Below are 22980 nucleotides of genomic sequence, written 5' to 3'. Positions count from 1 at the left end.
CCCCAAACTGCATTTCCCAGAAAAGCCCTGTGTCAGTTCGTTTCCCATCAACAGCCGCATCTCAGAAACTGCAGCTGCCCTAAGTCTTCCATGTAATGCCTCCTGAGCTTCTTTTTGAGTCATCAAGCATCTAGTAATGGTTTCTCAACCTTTCGTCCCTCTGGGCTCCTAGCGTGAGACCTTCTAGAGAGGCCAACCCTTTCACTTTGCTCATTTTGCCCAAATGACTTTACAAAATACTGTTATAATAAAAAACCGGTTTTTGTAAAACCAATCAAACAGCAGGTGCAGATATGAGACAAGTCTTCTCTTATTGGAATCCCTTCCTCCTTCCAAAGGGGTTCCCTCCACCTTCGTCCCCACATCTCAGAGTTACGCCTGAGTGCACTTTTATATTCCAGTACTATAGACATCCTGCATAAACACAGATAACATAAAAGAACAGAACAGTTTTTTACTCTATGAAAAGTATAATTTCTTCACTCATCCGCTGTGTTTTACTTTGAGAACTGTCATTTCTTCATGCACCTCAGTTTCTTCATTTCTCCAAATCTACTCAACACTGCTGTATTTGGCTTAAAAATAGGTTAATCAGTTGAAAAGTTGTCTTATTATTTCACTGTGTTTTCTAAATGTAGTTGAAAAGATAAAACTGCATAATCATAAAATGCAGAAAGTTAAAAATTGAGGGGTTCTGGTAATTATATATCCACTTACTGCTGAACAAGTGAAGCAGAGGGAGAGGAAATGTCCTCTCTTAATGGTTAGAACAAGAATTTAGGCTTTCAGACTTCCAACCTAAAGCTCTTTCCACTTCATCATATCATAAGCTTTCAGAATCTTCCAATTATTTAAATACCACCTTTTCTCTCCTTGGGGAGAAATGTCCCTGGGATTTATTGGTCCATTACTAACTACATTTCAAATAATAGAGAAAAACATGCCCTATCTTGAAAAATGATAATCTGATATCACACTATAAGTTTGCTGTAATAATTTTTCAGTGTAAATGATGCTACCTAGGAATGAAAAAAAAAGTGCTATGAGAAAGGGCACAAACAGTTCAATTAACTATAACAACAACAAAATAAACTGTCTCTATTTTTCTTTTCTAAGTTAAAGACTAACACTTCACCTAACACTACAGGTCCTTCCTAACTGCTTTCACTCATAGAATTTGAGTCAGATAAAAAACACCTGAATTGTTACTTTCCCCACTAAATTGTTTCCTATACTTGATTTTACCAGAATGATTATCTTGACACTACTTAAATTAAATATTCATTAACTAATTAATTTAAGCATCAAAGCTGTTGAGTTCTGACAGGTAGAAATTGCTACAAACAAATTTCAAGTAGAGTATCTTATTGCTGTGCATAATTACTAAGAAAAAGATTTTAAAATTATGGCTCCATATGTTAAGAAATCAAAAAAGGATATTCTGAAATCAGGAATGATATGCTGGAGAATGGTCACTGTTAGTTTCTCAGGGATGTTCTTTTAGTGGCCAAGAATGTTTTCTCTCTCTTCTAAATACTTCATCCATCCTTTCCATCCACTCATTCCTTCCACATACCTGTGCCAAATATAGAACTAGGTTCTCAGAATACAATGGTTTCTGTCTTCTTTGAACTTTAGCTCTTAGCACACTGGCTAAGTCTCAGCTCTAAATTTGTGAACTCTTTCCCCCTCCATCTAGTTGACTGCTGTTGCTCACATTTCCAACATCCATTGTATTGTCCACCCAAGCCAAGGTACCTTTAGGGACAGGAGCTCAGGCAGTCTGGCCGTCTTCAATCCATCTGCAAAGGGCTTCTGATCACTTTATGTCTGGTTCTTTGCCAACCATCATTTAACTAGCACCTCTTGGAAAGGTCTCTTATAAACACCCAATCTTAAGGATTCAGTCCCCAGTTACATCCCATAAATCTCTTATTTTCATGGTAGCCTTTGTCTCTGATATTTTCTCAGTTGCTTGTTTAATGCATCTCCCTCTCTTCCATGAAGACTCTGTGGAGGCCGATAGGAGCCTTACCTGGCTAGTTTGCCTCTGAATCCTAAAGTGGGAGCTGGGCACCCAGTTGGCATTGATTAAATATCTGTTGAAGGAATGAATGGGCTCCTAATTGTCGACTGCTGGTACTACAGATACTTACTCATCCCTGTTGAGAACTTTTTAATTCTCACGTTTCTGAAGATTAAATGAGAATGTAAAACTAAGTCTTAAAATTAAAAACAGTTTGGAAATGTGGGAAACATCTGCTGAGAAATGATTCTGGCATTTGCAGCGATGGAGGGAAAGATTTTCTCTTAAGTAAGCAGGCTGCTGGCCTCTATCGTTATCATCGGAAAATGCTTGCCTATTTTTGTTGGTTTGCTCAGGAACTGGGAACATCTGGCACTGGGATCATAGCAGTTGTTCATTTTTAAAGCGAAGAGTTGCAAGAACGTTGGGGGTTGGGAATGGAAGAGAAAATGCCTTAAGAAAATGAAAGCAGCCTAGAGAAACCAGAAGCTCGTGTTCCTTTTATTTAAAAATACTTTCAAAATTTCTTTTTTTCAATTACAGCTTAGTTTCAGATGCACAGCGTAGTGGTTAGACAATCATACTTTACCAAATGGTCCTCCGATATTTCAAGTACCCGCCTGGCACCAGTACATACACAGTTACGACATCGTATCTCTTCTAAAAATACAGGTTTTCTTGGTTCTTCAAGAGCCTTACTTAAGGGAAGCTTCCTAGAAAGTTCTTAATTTGTGTGGTTTCTAAATAAGCAGACTCTTAGGGCTATACAAAAAAAAAATAAAAAAAAAAATTGCGTGTGTAGCCCCGCCTACTTGAGGTTCATCCAGGCCCGGAAAGTTGTGGCTCACAGGACTGGCTTTGGCCGCTCTTTCTGGAACGTCATTCTGATCCCTTTAAAGGTGGGATCATGACGGAGGATGTGGGGGAGGAAGGCGGGAGCCCACGGCTGGAGAGTCTCCGTTGACATAGTAACTTCAGCTCCGGCTCCCCTGCTCCAGGCTCCCAGGCTCCGCTGCCACCCGCCGCCCCGCCTGCACTCACTCTCCCCGGGAGCCGGGCCGCTTCCTTGCGGGGTCCCCTGGGGGACCCCCTCACTGGTGATTTCTCCCCCTGCTAGCAGCAAAGCCGCTCTCGGAGCTCGGACCGCCAGGCGTCCGCACCCCCGCCTCACCCTCGTCCCCTGGGCGCCCGTGTGCCCCGGGCCAGTCCGGCGAGTGACGCGGAGCGCGCACCGCGTCCCCGGGAACTGCCCAGGCGTCTCCCCAGGAGCGGAGCGGAGCGGGGCCCGGGCCAGCCCGGCTTCCCGCCATGAACCCCAGCCCACCGTTCGGGGCCCGGCCGGGCGGCTCTCCCCGGGCCGCTGCCGGGGCGGGCGCGCGGCGCAACGAGAGCCAGGACTACCTGCTGCTGGACGCGGAGCTGGGAGAGGACGGCTGCGCGCAGCCCCCGCTGCCGCCCTCCGGCTACTACCCCAACGTGTAAGTGCGGGCGCCGCGGGGCTGTGCGCTCGCCGGGGGGTGCGAACCGACCCGCGAGCCCGGGCTGGGACCCCAGGAGCGGAGGGGCGCGTGCGGGTCTCGATCGCTCCCGGGGAGCAAGCGCGGGTGGGTGTGCCCGCGAGCGTGGGACCGCAGGCCACCGAGACCGCCGCGGGTGATGATCGGGGGGCTGGTCAGTTTCTGCAGTTGGGGTGTCAGCTGGCACCCTCGAAGGGACCCAGTGTCCTGCGCCAGTGGCGTGCATGGTCTGGGCTGGGCACTGGTTCAGATGGGCGCCCCTCTGACCCAGCCTCCGTGGGAGAGAGGAGTGGCACACGGGGGTCCCTGGCTGCCCCGGTGCGTGTCCCCGCGCGCTGCCTGCCCTGGCCCTTCAGGGGCGCGCACAGGGCCTCCGGACCCCGGACGGCAGGGGAGCTGAAGGATTGCGTGGGAGGGGGTGCACTCGCCCTGGGACATCCTCTCCCCCCACACTCCCCCGCCGGGTCACCAGGTTAAGTCTGGGAAATAGAACTTGTAGGCTTCCCCACCCGAAGCGTTTACCAAAGGTGTCCGGGGAGATGAGCCTGCTAGGGTGCGGGCCGGCGAGGAGAAAACCGGAGAAGCCGTGGGAGTGCTGGGGTAGGGGTCGTTTCTAGTGCATTCTCAGTAATTAAAATACTTTAAGAATTTGTGGTGTTTTTAGGGGGTAGGGGTGGGGGGGGTGGTGGAGAGGCGATTGGCAGAGGCTGGCAGAGGGCGAATGGAGGAAAAGCCTCCCTTCCCCCACCCGCCTGGGCCCACTGGTGCAGCTGGTAGATAGCGTTTCTTCCTCTTTGCTCCTTCACTTGACTGGGTGGTCTGGTTTCCTGACTTGACACATCCATCCGCGTGCGGTTTCCTCTTAGGAAAGCAGGTCTCAGTAGCAGGTCGGTAAGCAGCTCTAGAGGTGCATGTGGGGGACAGGGCATTTCCGCCCCCTTGGCCCCTGGTAGACCCCCAGGATAGCAGAGCGCGCCCTGCAGTCTTTGGCCAGGGCTGCCCACAGCCACAGCTGCTGTGGTTCGCTTTCACAGTAAGAGGTGAACCCTAGGAAATAGAGCGTCTCCTTTTTCCCCCAAGATGAAACAAAAAAGTTAGAACTGGTTGCATTCATCTGTGTGCTGTACAACTTGAAATCATTTACTGTTACTTATCTTTTTTTAAGATGTGAAATTTTATTTTAGGCTATTGGTTTGCAGGAAATGCCTAGTATATTTTTTTTCTGTATGTGTATGTGTCTTTTTCTTCTTTTTAAAATTAAGATATATTTTACATACCATACAATTCATTTTAAGTTGTACAGTTCAGTGGTGTTCAGTATATCCACAAAGTTGTGAAACCATCATCACTATCTAATTCCAGGACATTGTCCTTATCCCCAGAATAAATTTTGTATTTGATTTTAAATTACAGAATATTTTTATTTCTTACGGTACAGCCCTTCTCAAACTTTAGTGGACCTATTAATTACCTGCAGATCTTGTTGAAATGCAGATTCTGATTCAGGGCTCTAGGTGCAGCCCAAGACACTGCATTTCTAACAATTGCTGAGAAAGGTGGAGGCTGCTGGTCCATGGACCACACTCTGAGTAGCAAGGAGATATATGCCAAGAAAAAAATAGAAAGAAAAATGAATCAATCCTGGATATTGTAAATACCACTATTTTCAAATGTGACTTGAGAGTATATGTTTAAAACATAGATGAACTTTTTTTTTATTGGCTTAGATTTGAGATCTACTAAAACGGTAATATCTGTGGCTAAGTTAAGCAACTTAAAATAGCTATACTGTTTTTTAAATATTAGACTGTCCCATAAACAAAAATCTTTTCTTTTTAATCACCTGGTTAGTCTATAATCACTTGTTACTGTCTGTGGGAAAAATAATTCGATTTAAAAACTAGTGGTAATATATTAGTAGTGAGAGAGACTAAGTAAAGTAGTAAGATCATGTTCTAAAAACTTCCCCCAATGTTTTCTTCAAATGTAGTTTACTGCCTTACTGATTTATCTAGTTTTTACATTACCTACTATGCAGAGAGTATTTTTCTCCCTTAGTTCAGGAATTCCAGATCAATCTTAATGGCTAGACCTGGGCAGCAGAGAGATGAGCAGAAATATTTGAATGTGCTTCAGTTCATAAGGAGCACCCCCTCATGTCATGTCAGAGTTATAATAAATTTAAGAGTGAGCCTTGTTCCAGAATTAGAGTTTGGCCTTGTCTAAATCTATTATTTCCAAAAGGTTTTATAGTTACTTTTTATTACCATTTACTCTGGCAAGGTTTTTATTTTTCCCAGTTAAAAGTCAAGGAACTGAAATATTTTAACCAATAAACAGCAGCACTTCACACCTATGATGTAAGAGAAAGAGCTAAAAGAAACTGCTTCCCTTTGGTAGAGAGTACAAATAAACCCTTCCGTATGCTATTGACATGTTATTTCAACAATTTCATACATTTCCCCAGAGTGGGAGGTGTGTTCTTTGTGAAAGGGCAACCATTAGTACACTTTAGACATGGGCATGGCCATTTTCTGAAATCATCGAGATTTTCCTCTTATAAGATCACAATTTTTTTTGCAAGTTGTCTTTTCTGTGAGATAAATTCAATGACTCTTGCTAAAAAATTTTGTTTCATAATGCACTATGTAGAAAGATTTTTACATATATTCATGAGGCTTTACTAGTAAAAATTGTGGCAAATTATTTTTGTTTGGGAGCAATTCTCAGACCTTAATAGTGTAAGTAGTAACATTTTGAAATGGTTTTTAGAAGAAAAAGATTCAAATTCTTCCTTTTTCCCACTTTTAATTAGTAGTCAATTAATGTGCTCTGTTTGGGTCAATTGTAATGGTGATTACCAAGAAATGGTCCATGTTCTGCCAGAATCCTAGGATGTGTATTATTTAGAACTTAAAAGTATGTCTCTTGTTCATCACTTCTGAATATGAGGAAGAATTCTGGACATAACAAGTAATATTAAGGGTTTCTAAATTCTCAAGATCTGAAACACAGTCCAACTAAGCATTCTGTTTGGAAAAGGCTGACTAAATAATTAAGCATATTGACATAGTAAGCTGTTTGTAAACTAAAGCTCTGGCAATATAGTGGACTGAAATAATTTTAAAAAATTATGGTTATTAATACCTAGCAATACTGGATAAAATATTTAAAATAATTTTAAAACCCAGTTTTGCAAAAAGTAAAGGAGATTACCACGTGTCACAAGCAAAGAAATTAAAAGGCAGAGTATAGCCTGTGAGCTGATGCTGTGGCTGCCTGGGGGATTATGGATGCGAGTGACCAGGAGCTTGGAGTCTAATGTCCATATGAAATGGAGAGAAGCTAAGACCTTGGTTCCAGATGAGGCAGAGAGTTGGGACTGAGACATCTTCAGCCCTGCATAAGTCCAGGATCCTTGTTTTTATGAGAGGTGAGGCTAGAAAAATACACCACCCGCACAAAGTGAAAACAAGAAACTTTATTAATAAAAGGAAAAGAAATCTCCCCCTAAAAATTTCATTCTTTGGGCCTGCATGTCACATGAGTTTTGGTTTTTGCTTTTATTTTTTATACGACTGAGCTCACCTGGAAATCTTCAAGCTGAAAAATACCCTTAGGACTCCTGGGAGAGTAAAATAGAAAACCATTTTGAAAGAGTACCAACCATCTCAACTGCCAAGGATTTTCAAGAAAATGGCAAAAGATAGAAGAGCACGGATAAACATATGTTCACTGTAATACTTGACAAAACGTGCAAGGAAATAGTCAACCAAGAATGAGAGCAGATGATACAATCCATGAGGGATAATCAGCATGAGCTACAACAGCCTTATTGGATCCTGATAATGGAACTTGAGATAATGCAGCAACATGAAAGAGAATATAAAATACAGGATATAAAAATAAAAGTGTTGATAATATATAAGGAGAACTCAAACTCTAAGGAGAGAATAAGACCTACTTAAAAAATAGAAACTCTATAAATGAAAATATAATTTTGAAATAAAAACTCTGTGGAAGAGTTAAAATGCAGATTAGCCATAGCATAATTGATGATAACACCCAGCAGGCAGAGACATAAAGAAATGGTAAACATAAACATTAGTGAGTCATGGAATAAAAAGGTAGGAGTTCCAGAAGGAGAAAATGCAGAGAATAGGGGAAAGGCAACATTGGAATAAATAATGGCTGATGATTTTCCAGAAATGATAAATTCTCATGTTTATGAAGTACAGCAAAATTAGTGCAATACATAAAAATAAACCCATTTAAACAACTTATTGAGATTGCAGAACACTAAAGACAAGAGGAAATATTAAAATGAACCAAAATATAAGGGATTTGAATGAGTAAGTTATTTTTAATTAAAAAACTTCAATTACAGTTTATATTCAATATTATTTTGCATTAGTTTCAGGTGTATCACATAGTGGTTAGACAATCATGTGCTTTACAAAGTGTTCCTCCTGATATATCCAGTACCTAACTGGCACCATGCACAGTTACTACAGTATTATTGACTATATTTCCTATGCTATCCGTTATATCCCCACTACTATTTTGTAACTACCAATCTATACTTCTCAATCTCTTCATCTTTTCCACCCCATCCCTGTAGCCTTCTCCCCTCTGGCAACTATTCAGTCTGTTTTCTGTAACTATGAATCTGTTTTTGTTGCTTACACTGTTCCGTAGAGTCCACATATAAGTGACATCATGTGGCATTTGCTTTTGAATGGCTTATTTCACTTAGCATAATATCCTCCAGGTCCATTCATGCTGTCACAAATGGTAAGAGTTCATTATTTTTTATGGCCAAGTAATATTGTATATATGTTCCACTGCTTTTTTATCCACTCAACTTTGATGGCACTTGGGTTGCCTCCATAGCTTGGCCATTGTAAAGATTGCTGCATTGAACGTAGGGGTGTATATATTCTTTCAAATTAATATTTTGGGTTTCTTAGAATATATACCCAGTCGTGGAATCAGTGGGTCATAAAGGCAGTTCCATTTTTAATTTTTTGAGAAACCTCCATACTGTTTTCCACAGTGGCTGAACCCTTCTGCATTCCCAACAACAATACACAAGGATTCCCTTCTCTCCACATCCTCGCTAATACTTACTGTTTGTTGATTTATTGATGATAGCCATTATGACAGGTGTGAGGTGATATCTCATGGTGGTTTTAATTTGCATTTCTTTGATGATTAGTGATGTTGAGCATCTTTTCATATGTCTATTGACTATTTGCATGTCCTCTTTGGAGAAGTGTATATTTAGGTCCTTTGTCCAGTTTTTAATCAGATTGTTTGTTTTTTTGATGTTCAGTTGTGTGATTTCTTTTTAAATTTTGGATATTAACCCCTTATCAAATGTATTATTAGCAAATATGTTCTCCCAGTCAGTGGGTTGTCTTTTCATTTTGTTGATGGTTTCCTTTGCTGTACACAACTTTTTAGTTTGATATAGCCCCGTTTATTTATTTTTCTTTGATTTTCTTGCCAAAGGAGATATATCAGAAAAAATATTACTAATAGAAATGTCTGAGATTTTACTGCCTATGTTTTCTTCAAGGATTTTTATTTTATCAAGTCTTACATTTAAGTCTTTAATCTATTTTGAGTTTATTCTTCTATATGGTGTAAGAAAGTAGTTTTATATTTTTGCATATATTTGTCCAATTTTCCTGACACCATTTATTGAATAGACTATCTTTATCCCATTGTATGTTCTTGCCTTCTTTGTCAAATATTAATTGAGCAAATAGGTGTGAGTTTATTTCTGGGCTCTCTATTCTTTTCTGTTTATCTATATGTCTGTTTTTATGCCAGTATCATACTCTTTAGATTGCAATAGCCTTGTAGTACAGTTTGATATCAGGTAATGTGATACCTCCAACTTTTTTTTCTCTTTCAATATTGCTATGGCTATTTGGGGTCTTTAGTAAAATTTGAGGTTATTAGTTCTAGTCTGGGAAACACACCATTGATATTTTCGTAAGAATTGCATTGGATCTATAGATTGCTTTTGATTGTATAGACATTTTACTTTTCCTATCCATAAGCACAGTGTATGCTTCCACTTGTTTCTTCTTTAGTTTCTTTCTTCGGTACCTTATAATTCTTTGAGTACAGGTTTTTTACTCCTTGGTTAAGTTTATTCCCAGGTATTTCATTTCCTTTTTTGATGCAGTTGTAAATGGGATTATTTTCCGTTTCCCTTTCTTATAGTTCATTATTGCTCTATAAAAATGCAACTGTTTTCTGGGTATTTATTTTGTATCTTGCTCCTCTACTGAATTCATTTATCAGTTCCAGTAGTTTTTTTTTTAACTGAAATCTCTGAAGTTCTCTGTGTACAGTATTATGTCATCTGCAAATAATGACAGTTTTACTTCTTTCTTTCCAATTTGGATGCCTTTTGTTACTTGTTCTTGTCTGATTGCTGTGGCAGGGACTTCCAGTACTATGTTGAATAAGAGTAGTGCAAGTGGACATCCCTGTCTTGCTCCTGATTTTAAGGGAAATGCTTTTAGTTTTCCCCCAGTGAGTATGATGTTTTTCATATATGGCATTTATTATGTTGAGATATATTTCATTTGCACTTTGCTGAGAGTTTTAATCATAAATGGGTACTGGATTTTGTCAAAAGCTTTTTTTGCATCTATTAATATGATCATATGATTTTTATTCTTCATTTTGTTTAAGTGGTGTATCATGTTAGTAAATTTGCAGATATTTACTAACCTTGCATCCCAGGAATAAATCCTACTTGATCATGGCATATGACCTTTATAATGTACTAGAGGCCCGATGCACGAAATCCAGAAGGAAGGATGTCCAGAAGGACGTCTGGTCTAATTCACATATTATGCTTTTATTATTATAGATTGCTGGATCTGGTTCGCTAATATTTTGTTGAGGATTTTAGCATCTACTAGTATATTCATCAGGGATATTGGCATGTAACTTTCTTTGTTGTTTATCTGGTTTCAGAATTAGGATGATATTGGCCTCATAAAATGAGCTTGGGAGTTTTCTTCCTTTTGAATTTTTTTGGGATAGTTTGAGAAGAGTGGGTGTTAGTTCATCTTTGAGTGGTTGGTAAAACTCACCTGTGAAGCCATCTGGTCCAGGAGTTTTATTTGTGGAAGTTTTTTTTTAAAATGATTGCTTCAGTTTCATTAGTTGTAATTTGTCTGTTCAGATTTTCTGTTTTTTCTTGATTTGGTTTTGGTTTATTGTATTTTTCTGGGAACTTATCTATTTCTTCCAAATTATCCAGTTTGTTAGAATATAGTTGTTTGTAATACTTTCTTGTAATTCTTTGCATTTCTGTGGTATCAATTGTTACTTCTCCTCTTACATTTGTGATTTTATTTATTTGGGTCTTCGCTCTTTTTTTCTTGATAAGTCTGGTTAAGGGTTTATCAATTTTGTTTATCTTTTCAAAAACCAGCTTTTGGTTTCATTGATATTTTAAAATGTCTTTTAGGGTCTTATTTTGTTTATTTCTGCTCTGCTCTTTGTTATTTCCTTTCTTCTACTCACTTTTGGCTTTGTTTTTCTTTTCTAGTTTTTTTAAGGGTAAGGTTAATTGCTTATTTGAAATTTTTCTTGTTTTTTAAGATAGTCCTGAATTTCCTTTGTAGGACTGACTGCTTTTTCTGTGTTCCATAGATTTGGGGTTGTTGTGTTTTCACTTTTATTTGTTTCAAGATATCTTTTGATTTCTTCCTTGATCTCATTATTAACCCATTCATTGTTTAGTAACATGTTTTTTAGCCTTCATGTGTTTGTGTGTTTTTCTTTCTTTTTTTGTGATTGAATTTTAGTTTCAGACCTGATGGTCAGAGAAGATGCTTGATATGATTTCAATCTTCTTAAATTTATTGAGACTTGTTTTGTGTCTTAACATGTGGTCTATTCTAGAAAATGTTGCATGTGTACTTGAAAAGAATATATTGAAGTTTTAAAATTCAAAAATATATACAATGAAAATGTACTCCTAATGTATCTTGATACCTATTTTATATAATGTGTTGCTTGTAAGAACTATGTTTTTTCTTTTATATAAATGCGTTGTCTACTCTTTAGGTGTTACTGTTTTATACAAAGTTGATGCTCCATTGCTGATAGGATCTTTTTAAACAAGGATATGGACAAAAATAGATTCCTATTTAAAGGTAATATCAATGAATCACAGTTGTTGGAGAACCCCCAAAAGATTCTTAATTCTGTTCTTTATTTCACATGATAAAAACAAAAGTGACTTTTTTGGAGACATTTATTTTTTATTTGATCCATGAGTTCCATGAAAACATTTCTGTTTCATAAAATAGTTTAAATTAAATAGAAACTGTGACTATTTAATGTTAAAATGCTTGATACTCTCTCAACAAAGATTTTAAGATTATTTTTATTGTTCCTTTGGGAACAAATAAAATTATTCCTGGTGCATGGTTAGGCAATACAGAAAGTATCCTGAAGAAAGAGACTATTAAAGGATAACAGCTGTTTAAACTCAAAGTAGATTACATTATTAATGATTAAAATCAAGAACTTGAATAATGTGCCATAAGCATGACATTGAATTATAGACATTGTCACAATAGTGTTTATATGATGTTTACCTATAGGCCATAATATTATTTAAAATTAAACATCATGGAGAACCTGTTATTAAATAAAGGTACATGGAAGATTTCTTTATTAAATGTGACTTCATCTTTCTTTTTATTATATTTTAAAATTTTTTCAATTACAGGTGAAAATAACTTTTTTTATGGGTCATGAATTCTTTAAAATTTCTGTTGACTCCAGGATGGTTTTGGATAACCTATCTATGATCCTTAAGACCCAGACTTTTAATGTCTAATTTAAAAGAAGTAACCTTAGGTCAGAGAGCACAGATAAATAAAATCCCCAGACACAGCCTTCTTTTCTCCAGGCAAAATAAAATATTTCTTCAACACATTTATGTATAAATAAGCTAATGTAGAAACTCAGATTGCAGGCTAGAGAATGTTTTGTTATGTTAATTACTATACCACACTACTCTCTTAGAGAAGTTTAAGATTGAAGTGAGAGTATGGACTCAGGCCTGTGAATCATATTAAATTTTCATGTTTCTCCTTCATTTTGCATCCATATGTCTAACAAATATGTCTGTTCAAACATCTGTCACATTTAAAAAAATAAATTTTTATTGATTTCAGAGAGGAAGGGAGAGGGAGAGAGGAACATCAATGATGAGAGAGAATCAGGGATTGGCTGTCTCTTACATGCCCCTTACTAGGGATTGAGCCTGTAACACAGGCAAGTGCCTTGACTGGGAATCGAACCCTGACCATCTGGTTTATGGATCTACACTCAACCATTGATCTACACTGGCTGGGCACATTTTTTATACTTATTTGTTTATATATCTCTTTCCTTCTACTAGACCAGTGGTTCTCAACCTTCCTAATGCCGCGACCCTTTAATACAGTTCCTCATGTTGTGGTGACTCCTAACCATAAAATTATTTTTGTTGCTACTTCATAACTGTAAGTTTGCTACTGTTATGAATCATAATGTAAACATCTGATATGCAGGATCTATTTAGGCGACCCCTGTGAAAGGGTCCTTCGACCCCCAAAGGGGTTGCAACCCACAGATTGAGAACTGCTGTACTAGACTGTAAGCCTCTAGAGGTGGGACAATCCTCCATCTGTCTACATTTAACAGAGTATGTAGCAAGGAGAAGCTACAAGTTAATTTATTCCTTAACAAAGATATGGTCCTTTCCTCAATACAGAGGTGGGCAAAAATAGGTTAATAATAATAATAAATACAATAATTGATAAATAATAATACAAGAATAAACTTTGTGTTTTCTGTACTCACAACTCTAAATCTACTTTTGCCCTCCCCTGTATCCTATATAATAAAAGGGTAATATGCAAATTGACCCTAACAGAGGAATGGCCAGTTGCTATGACGTGCAGTGACCACCATGGGGCAGATGCTCAATGCAGGAGCTACCCCTTGGTGGTCAGTGCACTTCCACAGCCAGAAGCCGGATCATGGCTGGCCAGCACAGCAGCAGTGGCGGGCTGCCAGAGGGATGTCTGACTGCCAGCTTAGGCCCGATTCCCCAGGGAGTGGGCCTAAGCTGGCAGGTGGATATCCCCAGAGGGGTCCCGGACTGTGAGAGGGTGCAGGCCGGGCTGAGGGACCCCTCCGAGTGCATGAATTTTTGTGCACGGGGCCTCTAGTTTGTTATAATAAGGAATGAAGTGATACAACTCTTTTTATAAAAAAAGCATCTGAGTCCTCTAGGTTAGGCAGAAGAATGAATGTCCACATAGAGGATGATACCCATATCGTATATCCCAGTTGCATATCCACTGAAATTCATCTTCTTCTGGGGAACTGGCTACCGCCACTGCCATGCTGCTCTCCTTTTAGCCTCCAGCCTCAGGCTCTTCCCTTCAAGTTCCTTCTGCTCACCCGAGATGAGGCTCTATCTTTGTCAGGACCTGTCAAATGCTCAGGGATAACCAAAGAGCAATAATGAGCAGAGAAGACCTCTTCGCTGGCTGTAACTGCTGTGCTAGCTCATATGCGGAGTCTCCTAAGACTGACCCCTGCCTACCACTAAGCTTCATCCAGCTGGCGAGAGCATTCTTCCCTCTTCTCCTGAGACCATCCTCACCCTCACACAGTCTAGCCCCTAATAAGTCCTAGCCCAGACAGATGAAGAGCCAGCCCCCTCTTTTTATTCAGTGTAAGATATACTTTTCAAACTCCATTTCTTTTTCTAGGATTTCCCTTTTTCCTGAGTCATTGACATTAAGTAGGTTCTCCCATTTCACCTGACCTGCAAAGGGGCAGAAATACCAAAACATGACCAATCAGCAGCAGTATAAGGATAAAATCAAGCAGCTCATTTCCTTACAAGAGCATACTTATCAAAAGTTAAGTAAAATCGATCAAAGGGAGCATGTGCGATATTATGATTTCTTATACATATGTAGTGGTTTAGAATTCACAGAGAATCCTAATATCATGTCCTCTGAAACAACATCTATAGCCATAAAGTAAAGGCGTGGACCTTGGTTAAGAGTTGGCATTTTCAAAGCTGCTCCCAGGGGGAAAGTAAGTGTAACAAATTACCTTTGGATCTGTTCCCCCTTCCCCTCTCTGGCCCCCTGCCACTTGGGTTGATGGTGGGTCTCCTTTAATTGACCACTTTGGGGTCTGTGTTCTATATGACAGAAACCACCTATTTTGTTTTCGCATCTTCCCTGCCTTGAAGTAATCAATAGCCTAGCCGCTGATAACAAATTATTATCAGGAAACATTTTTTTCAGGGGGCAGACACTGTAGGTTGTGGAGTTATTGCCAAATGTTGCTGAAATGCCTACATATATTTTGCAACAGAAATTTCGTTTACCTCTTGGAAGACATTGCATAATTTTTTCTCTAGGCAGTTATGTTCCTTGAGTTATAAGAAGGAACTTCATAAGGCAATTCATCTCTGCTTTTTGGAAAGTCAATCATAAAAGGAAAACATTTTCTTTAAGTCCATTCTTGTTTTCTTCTCTCTTCCATAAAAAAATGCTAAATATAAGTGGATCCAGTTGGATAAAATTACCATTTGTGATTGCTCTTTGTCTAGGAATCTTCTGCTTGCTCTTAGTACACGGAAAAAATGCTCATCTGAATGCCAAATTTCAATTGAACTTTAGCATCTAAAATTTGGTATGCTGTTCAAGATTCTTGAGCCATTGAAACTGATCGGCTCACATTTGAAACTGCATATAGAAATGAATGTTACAGATACTCATACAACATATATGAGTGTGGTATAACTGTTTTCTAGCTAATTCAGATGACTCAGTCAGGACCACGAGGAGAAATGATGTTAATGAGAGTTACCTAAAGTAACAAGTTGCTGTTTCTTTAGAGGACTAATCTAAAATCTTTACATATATTTGGGGGGACTAACACCTTTTGAATACCTACTGTGTAGCAGGTCCTTTTTTAGTTGTCATACAAATATAATTTTGTCTTTAGAGCAGCCACTTGGCTATGTTAAACGTCCATATTAGAAGTGACATTACTGAAATTTAGAGATGTTAGGCCATGTTCAGAAAATTACACAGCCGGTAAGTTGTTATCAAGTGGAAAAAACCCAATGCATCTTAGATAACACAGACTGGAGCACATGGACAGAAGGGCTGGCAGCTTGCAGAGTCCCCTACTTCAGTATCCATACACTCATGCTTGTCCCTGGCACAGCTGGATACTTGGTGAGCTGCGCTCCTGGAGAGCATGTTCATCATTCCTGTCCCTCTCTTTCTACAGCTACTGGGAAGCCACAGGTTGGCTCTGACCTACTGAACCAAGGTTTTTTGTTTTGTACTCATAGCATCTACCTTATTTTCTAGGTGAGGGACGAAGACGGGATGGAATGTTATGAATAGCAGTAATAAGTATGTTTAGCCTCTACCTTCTCTTTTATTGAAATCATAACTGTCTTTGAAGTTCAAGCTTTATATTGCACAGCTTCATTAATTTGTTTATCTATATATTCATTCATCTTTTATATGATTATTCTAGTAATAATAAAAATAATCAATTTATTAGGGGTTTCTGTGAACCAGGCTTTCCTCTAAATGTTTTATAGGTATTAACTCATTTAATATTTATGACAGACCTATGATGTATTTTACTGAAAAGAAAGAAAAAAATACCAAATACCACAGCAATGAGAGGTTGAGTGACTTGCCAAAGATTACATGACTAGTAGTTGGCAGAAATTGGAAGACAGAAAGGAAGAAGCAAAAGATTTGGTTTGATCACTTATCTAGATAAAATTACCACTGTTATCTAGATAAACAGTGACAGGTTTTGAAAAACTGCCAATCTTTGTCACAACAGGAAGATTATGAATGTGACAAAACTAGGTAATCTGTAGATGATTTTACCAAATTGTCCACAAACTTTTATGACTCTTTAAAGAGTACAAATGATGAAGCGTTCTCTTACCGCTGATTTCTCTCTATCATGTGCCTGAAAATGGCTTCTATGCTATAATGTAGTTGTATCAGAAAAATGGACCAGACTCAAATGGTAGTGTGAAACTGGAGGACTTGCATAGTTTTGAAAGCATTTTACATGGTATTTATCTGAAAGTGTATATTGCCAGACACCAGTTACAGTATAGATAGTCTTGTTAGGACTGATTGCCTATTCAAGGCAGACTTTGTTTCAGTTACAGCAGCTCTGGTTTTGCAGCACAAAGTGCATTTTGGCCTGGCATATCATGGGCCAGCACAAAACCCTCACACAAGACTGGGAAGAGTTCTCTTCATGGGAATTACCAACAAGATTATCTTGACAGTTATAATAAGAATTGGAAAACATGATCTCTAGGCTCTTTTGGAAATTCTTTTAGGCGAATAAACTGTTATAGACAAAACTTGATTTAATTATTATGGTGTTAACCTCCTAGAAACAGAATTTTGCATTGAATAGGCTGAAGGTGGCAGTGGTGACTATGAAAAGCTGATCCCGAGCAGTGTGAGAATACCCACTCCTACCCAGGAAAATGTTTTCTGCGGGATCCCTTTCCTTTGAGGGCATTCAGGGCCATCCTAAAGGATGCAGTAATTGCTTTCAACAATAGTTATTTAAGCTCCTTTGATAAGCCATGCACCATATTTGGAGAACCATGAACACTATACCTTATGAAGTTTAAGCTTCTATTGGTTATAACATGCTCTGATATTAAATATACCTCCAAAAACAAGCAAAATAAGTGCTGTCAATTCAATCTATACCTTAGGTTTTTATTTTACAGTGATTGAAGCAGCTTTTTTAGTTAATTAGATATAGATTTGGGTCAGATACAGCTCTTAGGCACATGTGGAAGAAAGAAAATCTAGACAAAATGAATTTGGGTAAGGTATTCCTAAAGCTCCGTCACATTTAGAGATGGACTTTCCCGATCACTTTTCAACTCAGAATCTTCAATGCCCGTGGTTTTCCACAGAGCATTGTCCTCTGCCAAAAAGGACAATGGTCATGCAACATTTCTTTAAAGAAGCCAAAGGACCCATGATAGACCCAAAGCTTTTAGTGCTGGGCAGTGAAACTGACTTTGCAATTATACAGAGCTTGACTATTTGATTCACAGTTTCCGAACGTTGCTAAACAAACAGCTCACCACTGTTCCTCATGTATGCCCCTCCCCCCCCCACCCCAATACACACATGGACTTACACACTCATATTTGTTTCTTAGGCTTGAAAGGAATGCTTAGCTCCTATCTCCAGGATTTATTTTCCAGCCACTGTGATCCATTCTGAAACTTTGGATGCCATTACTTTTAATACTTGTACATGGACTTGCAATGAAAACAATGTCATGGTCGTGACTGACACCCGAAGGCAGCGATTGCAAGAAGCCTTAGATGATAAGACAGGTCCTATCCCAGACAAGTTGAAATGGGAGAAAAATATGTGTCTTAAAATCAAGGAAATATGGTGTTTGGTGTGCTAGTTAAGGTGAATGAGAGAGAAGATGTGGCATGAAAGATTACAAGGCACCCAATATCCTTTGTGACCTGCCCAGAATTTAAGAGGCTTAAACTTCATTCTCCAGCTGATGTTAAAACACAAATAAGACTATGACAGTCTCTTGCTTTATTTATATTAGCTGCTTTGATCCTCACAGCAAACCTGCATGTTCGGTAATATTTTCTCTTATACATGAGGAGGCAGAAGTTGAGAAAAGCAAAGTAACTTACCAAAGAATGTATGGCTCTCAAGCCTCTGAGCCAGTCCTTGAACGCATTTGACTGTTTGGTTTGCTTGTTTGGCTTTGGACCTCACTGTCTGTACTTGCTCCCCTCCAGTGGAAAGGTGGCTCCAGGAGGGTAGGGGTCTGGTGTATAAACAGTGACTAGCATGTGGTGGGATTCAATAAATGTGTGTTGGATGACGAATCAATGTCTCCCTTATAAAAAGAGATTTCAGTAGATTGGCCTTACCTCTAAAATGCTCTTCTCTCTGGGTCTCATTTGGCATTGCTAGACTTTACCTTTACAATTTATTTTTTATCATAGCCTTCTCTAAAACACTACAATATTGGAGTTTTATATTCTTGCAACTTAGGTCATTTAGTGAATTCTAAGAGCTTTCTTTGTATATGCTTGATCCCTAAAATGGTGTTTGTTAAGTATTCTTAAATAATCCTACAAACAAGAATATATGAATATAAATTCTTTCTTTCTTTACATTGTGTTGACAGAACACTCATGGGGATTTATCTTTTGTTTGTTTGTTTTTACTTAAATAGCAAGAAGAAAGGGACTTGAATTTTTATTTAATAAGTTGAAAGATTTTGTGCACACTGAATTTCCTGAAACCAAAGCTCATTGCTTAAAGACTTTAATGAAATAATTCATACTGAAATTAAATAAGTCTTAAATGCTTAAGTGAAATAATTCAGCTTAAAATCAAGAAAGTGAGAAAAGAATGTTAAATGAAAATGGTCTAAAAGTTATGTTATGTTGATTATGTACCATAACTGTGAATTGGACCACATTGTACCTGGACAAAACTTACAAAGTCATATAGTTGATTTTCATTATAATCTAGCTTCCAGAAATTAATTATTTTCAAATTGGATTGCAACTTCCCTTATACCCAGAAAGGTTTAGAAATGATGCTTATCCCTCCTCTTACATGCATTATAGTGAGCGATATTACTAAAGGAAAAGTGCTGCCCATTAAGTGATGTAAGCACAGGGAAAATATTAGCAGCCTTTTGTCTAAACCTGTACACAGGTGGATTACAAAAGGTTTTAATCCGTGGTTTGCAAATCTGCCTATACGGGGTGGGGTGAAAGGAGGTTTACAGTTGTGAGTACATGAAACACAGGCTTTATTCTTGTATTATTATTTACTAACTAGAGGCCCGGTGCACAAAAATTAGTGCACTCGGAGGGGAGGAGGGGGGTTCCTCAGCCTGGCTTGTGCCCTCTCGCAGTCTGGGACCCCTCGGGAGATAACGACCTGCTGGCTTAGGCCTGCTCCCGGGTGGCAGAGGGCAGGCCCAATCCCTAGGTGCAGCCCCTGGTCGGGCTCAGAGCAGGGCCGATTGGGGAGTTGGGGCGCCTTCCTCTGTCATGCACAGAGCAGGGCAGATTGGGAGTTTGCGATGCCACCCTCAGTCATGCTCAGGGTAGGGCCAATTGGGGGGTTGGGGCACCGCCCCCTGTCACACTCAAGGCAGGGTTGATGGGGAGGTTGTGGCGCCACACCCTGTCACGCACAGAGCAGGGCCCATCAGGGGGGTTGGGGCTCCGTACCCTGTCATGCACAGAGCAGGGTCAATCAGGGGGTTAGGGAGCTCCCCCCTGTCATGCACAGAGCAGGGCCGATCAAGGGGTTGAGGAGCTCCCCTCGTCACTCACAGAGTAGGGCCAATAGGGGAGTTGGGGCACCGCCCCCTGTCACACTCAGGGCAGGGCGGATCAGGGGGTTGGGGCACCCCCCTCTATCACCCACAGAGCAGGGCCAATCAGCGGGTTGGGGTGCCCCCACTGTCACACTCAGGGCAGAGCCAATGGGGAGGTTATGGCTCTACCCCATCACACACAGAGCAGGGCCCGTGGGGGGGGGGGGGGCTTGGGGTGCCACACGCTGTCACACACAGAGCAGGGCCGATCAGGGGGTTGAGGCGCCACACCCTGTCACACACAGAGCCACGGGGAAATCAGGGGGTTGGGGAGCTCCCTCCTATCAGGCACAGAGCAGGGCTGATCAGGGGGTTGGGGTGCTTTCCCCTGTCACGAACAGAGCAGGGCTCTGTTCTGTGTTCTGTGTTCTGTGGCCCCACCCCCTGTCACACACAGAGCCGCAGGGCGATCAGGGGGATTGGGCGCTGCCCCCTGTCATGCTGATCCCGGTGCCAGGAGGCCTCGCGGCTCCGCTGATCCCAGTGCTGGGAGGCATATTACCCTTTTACTATATAGGATAGAGGCCTGGTGCATGGGTGGGGCTGGCTGGTTTGCCCTGAAGGGTTCCTGGATCAGGGTGGGGGTCCCCACTGGGGTGCCTGGCCAGCCTGGGTGAGGGGATGATGGCTGTTTGCAGCTGGTCACGCACCCTTCAGGGTGGGGGTCCCCACTGGGGTGCCTGGCCAGTCTGGGTGAGGGGCTGAGGGCTGTTTTCAGGCTGACTGAAGCTCCCAACTGCTCCTTTTTTTCCTTTTCTTTTTTATTGTGGGCCAGCTTTAGCTCTGGCTCCAGCTCTGAGGCCTCTGCTGCTGAAAGAAGGTATCTGGTTTGTTTCGGTTCTATAATCGAAACAATGTATAACTCCAGCTCTGAGATCCCGGGCTTGCTGAAAGCTGGTTTCTGGGGTTTTGTTTAGCTTCTATATTTGTTACAATGTTTCTTAAATTGCCGGGAACGCTGGAGTCCTCTGTCACTGAAGCAAGCAAGCCTCATGTTAGTTTCAAGCTGCCTGGCTGCCGGCCGCCATCTTGGCTGGCAGTTAATTTGCATATCTTGCTGATTAGCCAATGGGAAGGGTAGCGGTCGTATGCCAATTACCATGTTTCTCTTTTATTAGATAGGATTATTGTATTATTTTCCATATGAACAATGTAAACCTACTTTGCCCCACCCTGTATATCAGAATCAACATGATGATTTTTAAATTTATAGATTCACTAAGAATTACAAGCCGAAACCGGTTTGGCTCAGTGGATAGAGCGTCAGCCTGCGGACTGAAAGGCCCCAGTTTCGATTCCGGTCAAGGGCATGTACCTGGGTTGTAGGCACTTCCCTAGTGGGGGATGTGCAGGAGGCAGCTGATCGATGTTTCTCTCTCATCGATGTTTCTAACTCTCTATCTCTCTCCCTTCCTCTCTGTAGAAAATCAATAAAATATATTTAAAAAAAAAAAGAATTACAAGAGTTTAAATAAATCAGAGTTGGGGAGGTATGACACTAAAAAAATTCCCCAGTGGATTTTAATATGTAGCCACTTTGGGAAACCTGATGTTTCAGATACTTTGGATTCATTGTAAAGACCAGAGTTAGGAACTAAATCTAATTTCAATAAAGAAAATCATTACTGTGTATTCATCCAAGAGTAAAAATATGAGATTAAAAACCTCGTTTTTAAAGATTCAATAATCAGATATTACAGATAAATTGGGAAATAATGTATTTTAATTCAGAAAATTCTCATCAAATACCTACCGCCACACATCTTTAACTTAACATCTAAAATTTTTTGTCATAAGTTTAAACAGTTGTAAAGGATGCCAATATATTGTGAAAATTAACATTTTTAAATAAAATTGATCCATCACTTTAAAATAATATTTTATTAAGTCTAAATGCTAGCAATGTAATATTCATTACCGTTAATTTAAAAATATACAAGCTCTTCTTTAATATATTTTACTTGAAATTATTTTCACATAACATAAATATCATGTTACACAATATTTTTTCTTGAAATATTTTTATTGGTGACCCCATAAAATTTCCTGAAACAAAAGAAAGCCTATATAAAAATTTAAAAAGTATTCCAATTATTATTAAATTAATATAATTAATGCAATTGCAACAATACAAAAATAACAATAATACCTAACACATAGTGCATTACCTATGTGCCAGGCACAGTTCTAAGCACTGTACCTATAGTAGCTTATTTAATGCTAGCAAGAATCCTAGAGGAATTTCATATTATTATGTGAATTTTACAGAGGAGGAATTTGAGGCACAGGGAGATTAACTTTCTTAAGATTTCATAGATACTAAGTAGTGGTTTCAAGATTTGATCCTAGACATATTTGCTCCAGATTTTAGACCTTTTGGATCAAAATTGCATACATTTTAATCAGTTATAGTTTATTTTTTGTTTAATATTTATTAGAAATGCATTTCTAAAAAAATGGATGGGGAGACTTGGTGTCTTGGTTAAAGGAGGCTTAGTTTGAACTTTGTGATTTTTTATTTTATTTTTCAAAATTTATCTTTATTATCAAAAGTATTACAGATGTTCCATCCCCCCCCCCCCCCCCATTGACCTCCTCTATTCTGCTCCCCTGCAGGCCTTCTTGGCCATGGGTTATGCATATATGCATAGAAGTTCTTTGGTTAGTCTCTTCCTACCTCCCAACCCCCTTCCCTCTGAGATCCCTTAGTCTGTTCTGTGGCATTTATTTAATGTTCAAGAGGCCTTTACACATTCAATCAATGCCAGGAATGGGTGAGGGTCATACTTTTCCTTTGTAAAGTGAGGAAAGGAGGTTGTGAAATGGAAAGTGGGAAAGGAGAACCAGTGTGACTAGTTGACTACCTGGTGTTCTAAGGCAAACCTAAGTTTTAGGAAAGAATACACACGGATTCGG

General features: G+C 39.7%; 1 protein-coding gene across 2 annotated transcripts in view; it reads left to right on the top strand.

Moving 5' to 3' along the window:
• Positions 1–2947: 2947 nt before the first annotated feature.
• The window catches only part of TRPC6 (transient receptor potential cation channel subfamily C member 6), a 110140-nt gene continuing 90107 nt past the window's right edge, over positions 2948–22980 (top strand). Inside the window, exon 1 of one of the 2 annotated variants that reach the window (XM_081098136.1) lies at positions 2948–3504. In XM_081098136.1, the coding sequence (XP_080954262.1) occupies positions 3335–3504 (170 nt within the window). In that variant the 5' untranslated portion in view covers positions 2948–3334. The remainder of the gene's footprint in view (positions 3505–22980) is intronic. The other variant, XM_081098137.1, reaches the window with a different exon arrangement.

Source organism: Myotis nattereri (genome assembly GCF_964212035.1).
Source record: "Myotis nattereri genome assembly, chromosome: 9".
In the NCBI taxonomy this organism is placed as follows: Eukaryota; Metazoa; Chordata; class Mammalia; order Chiroptera; family Vespertilionidae; genus Myotis; species Myotis nattereri.
This window is presented reverse-complemented; position numbering and strand designations above follow the sequence as displayed.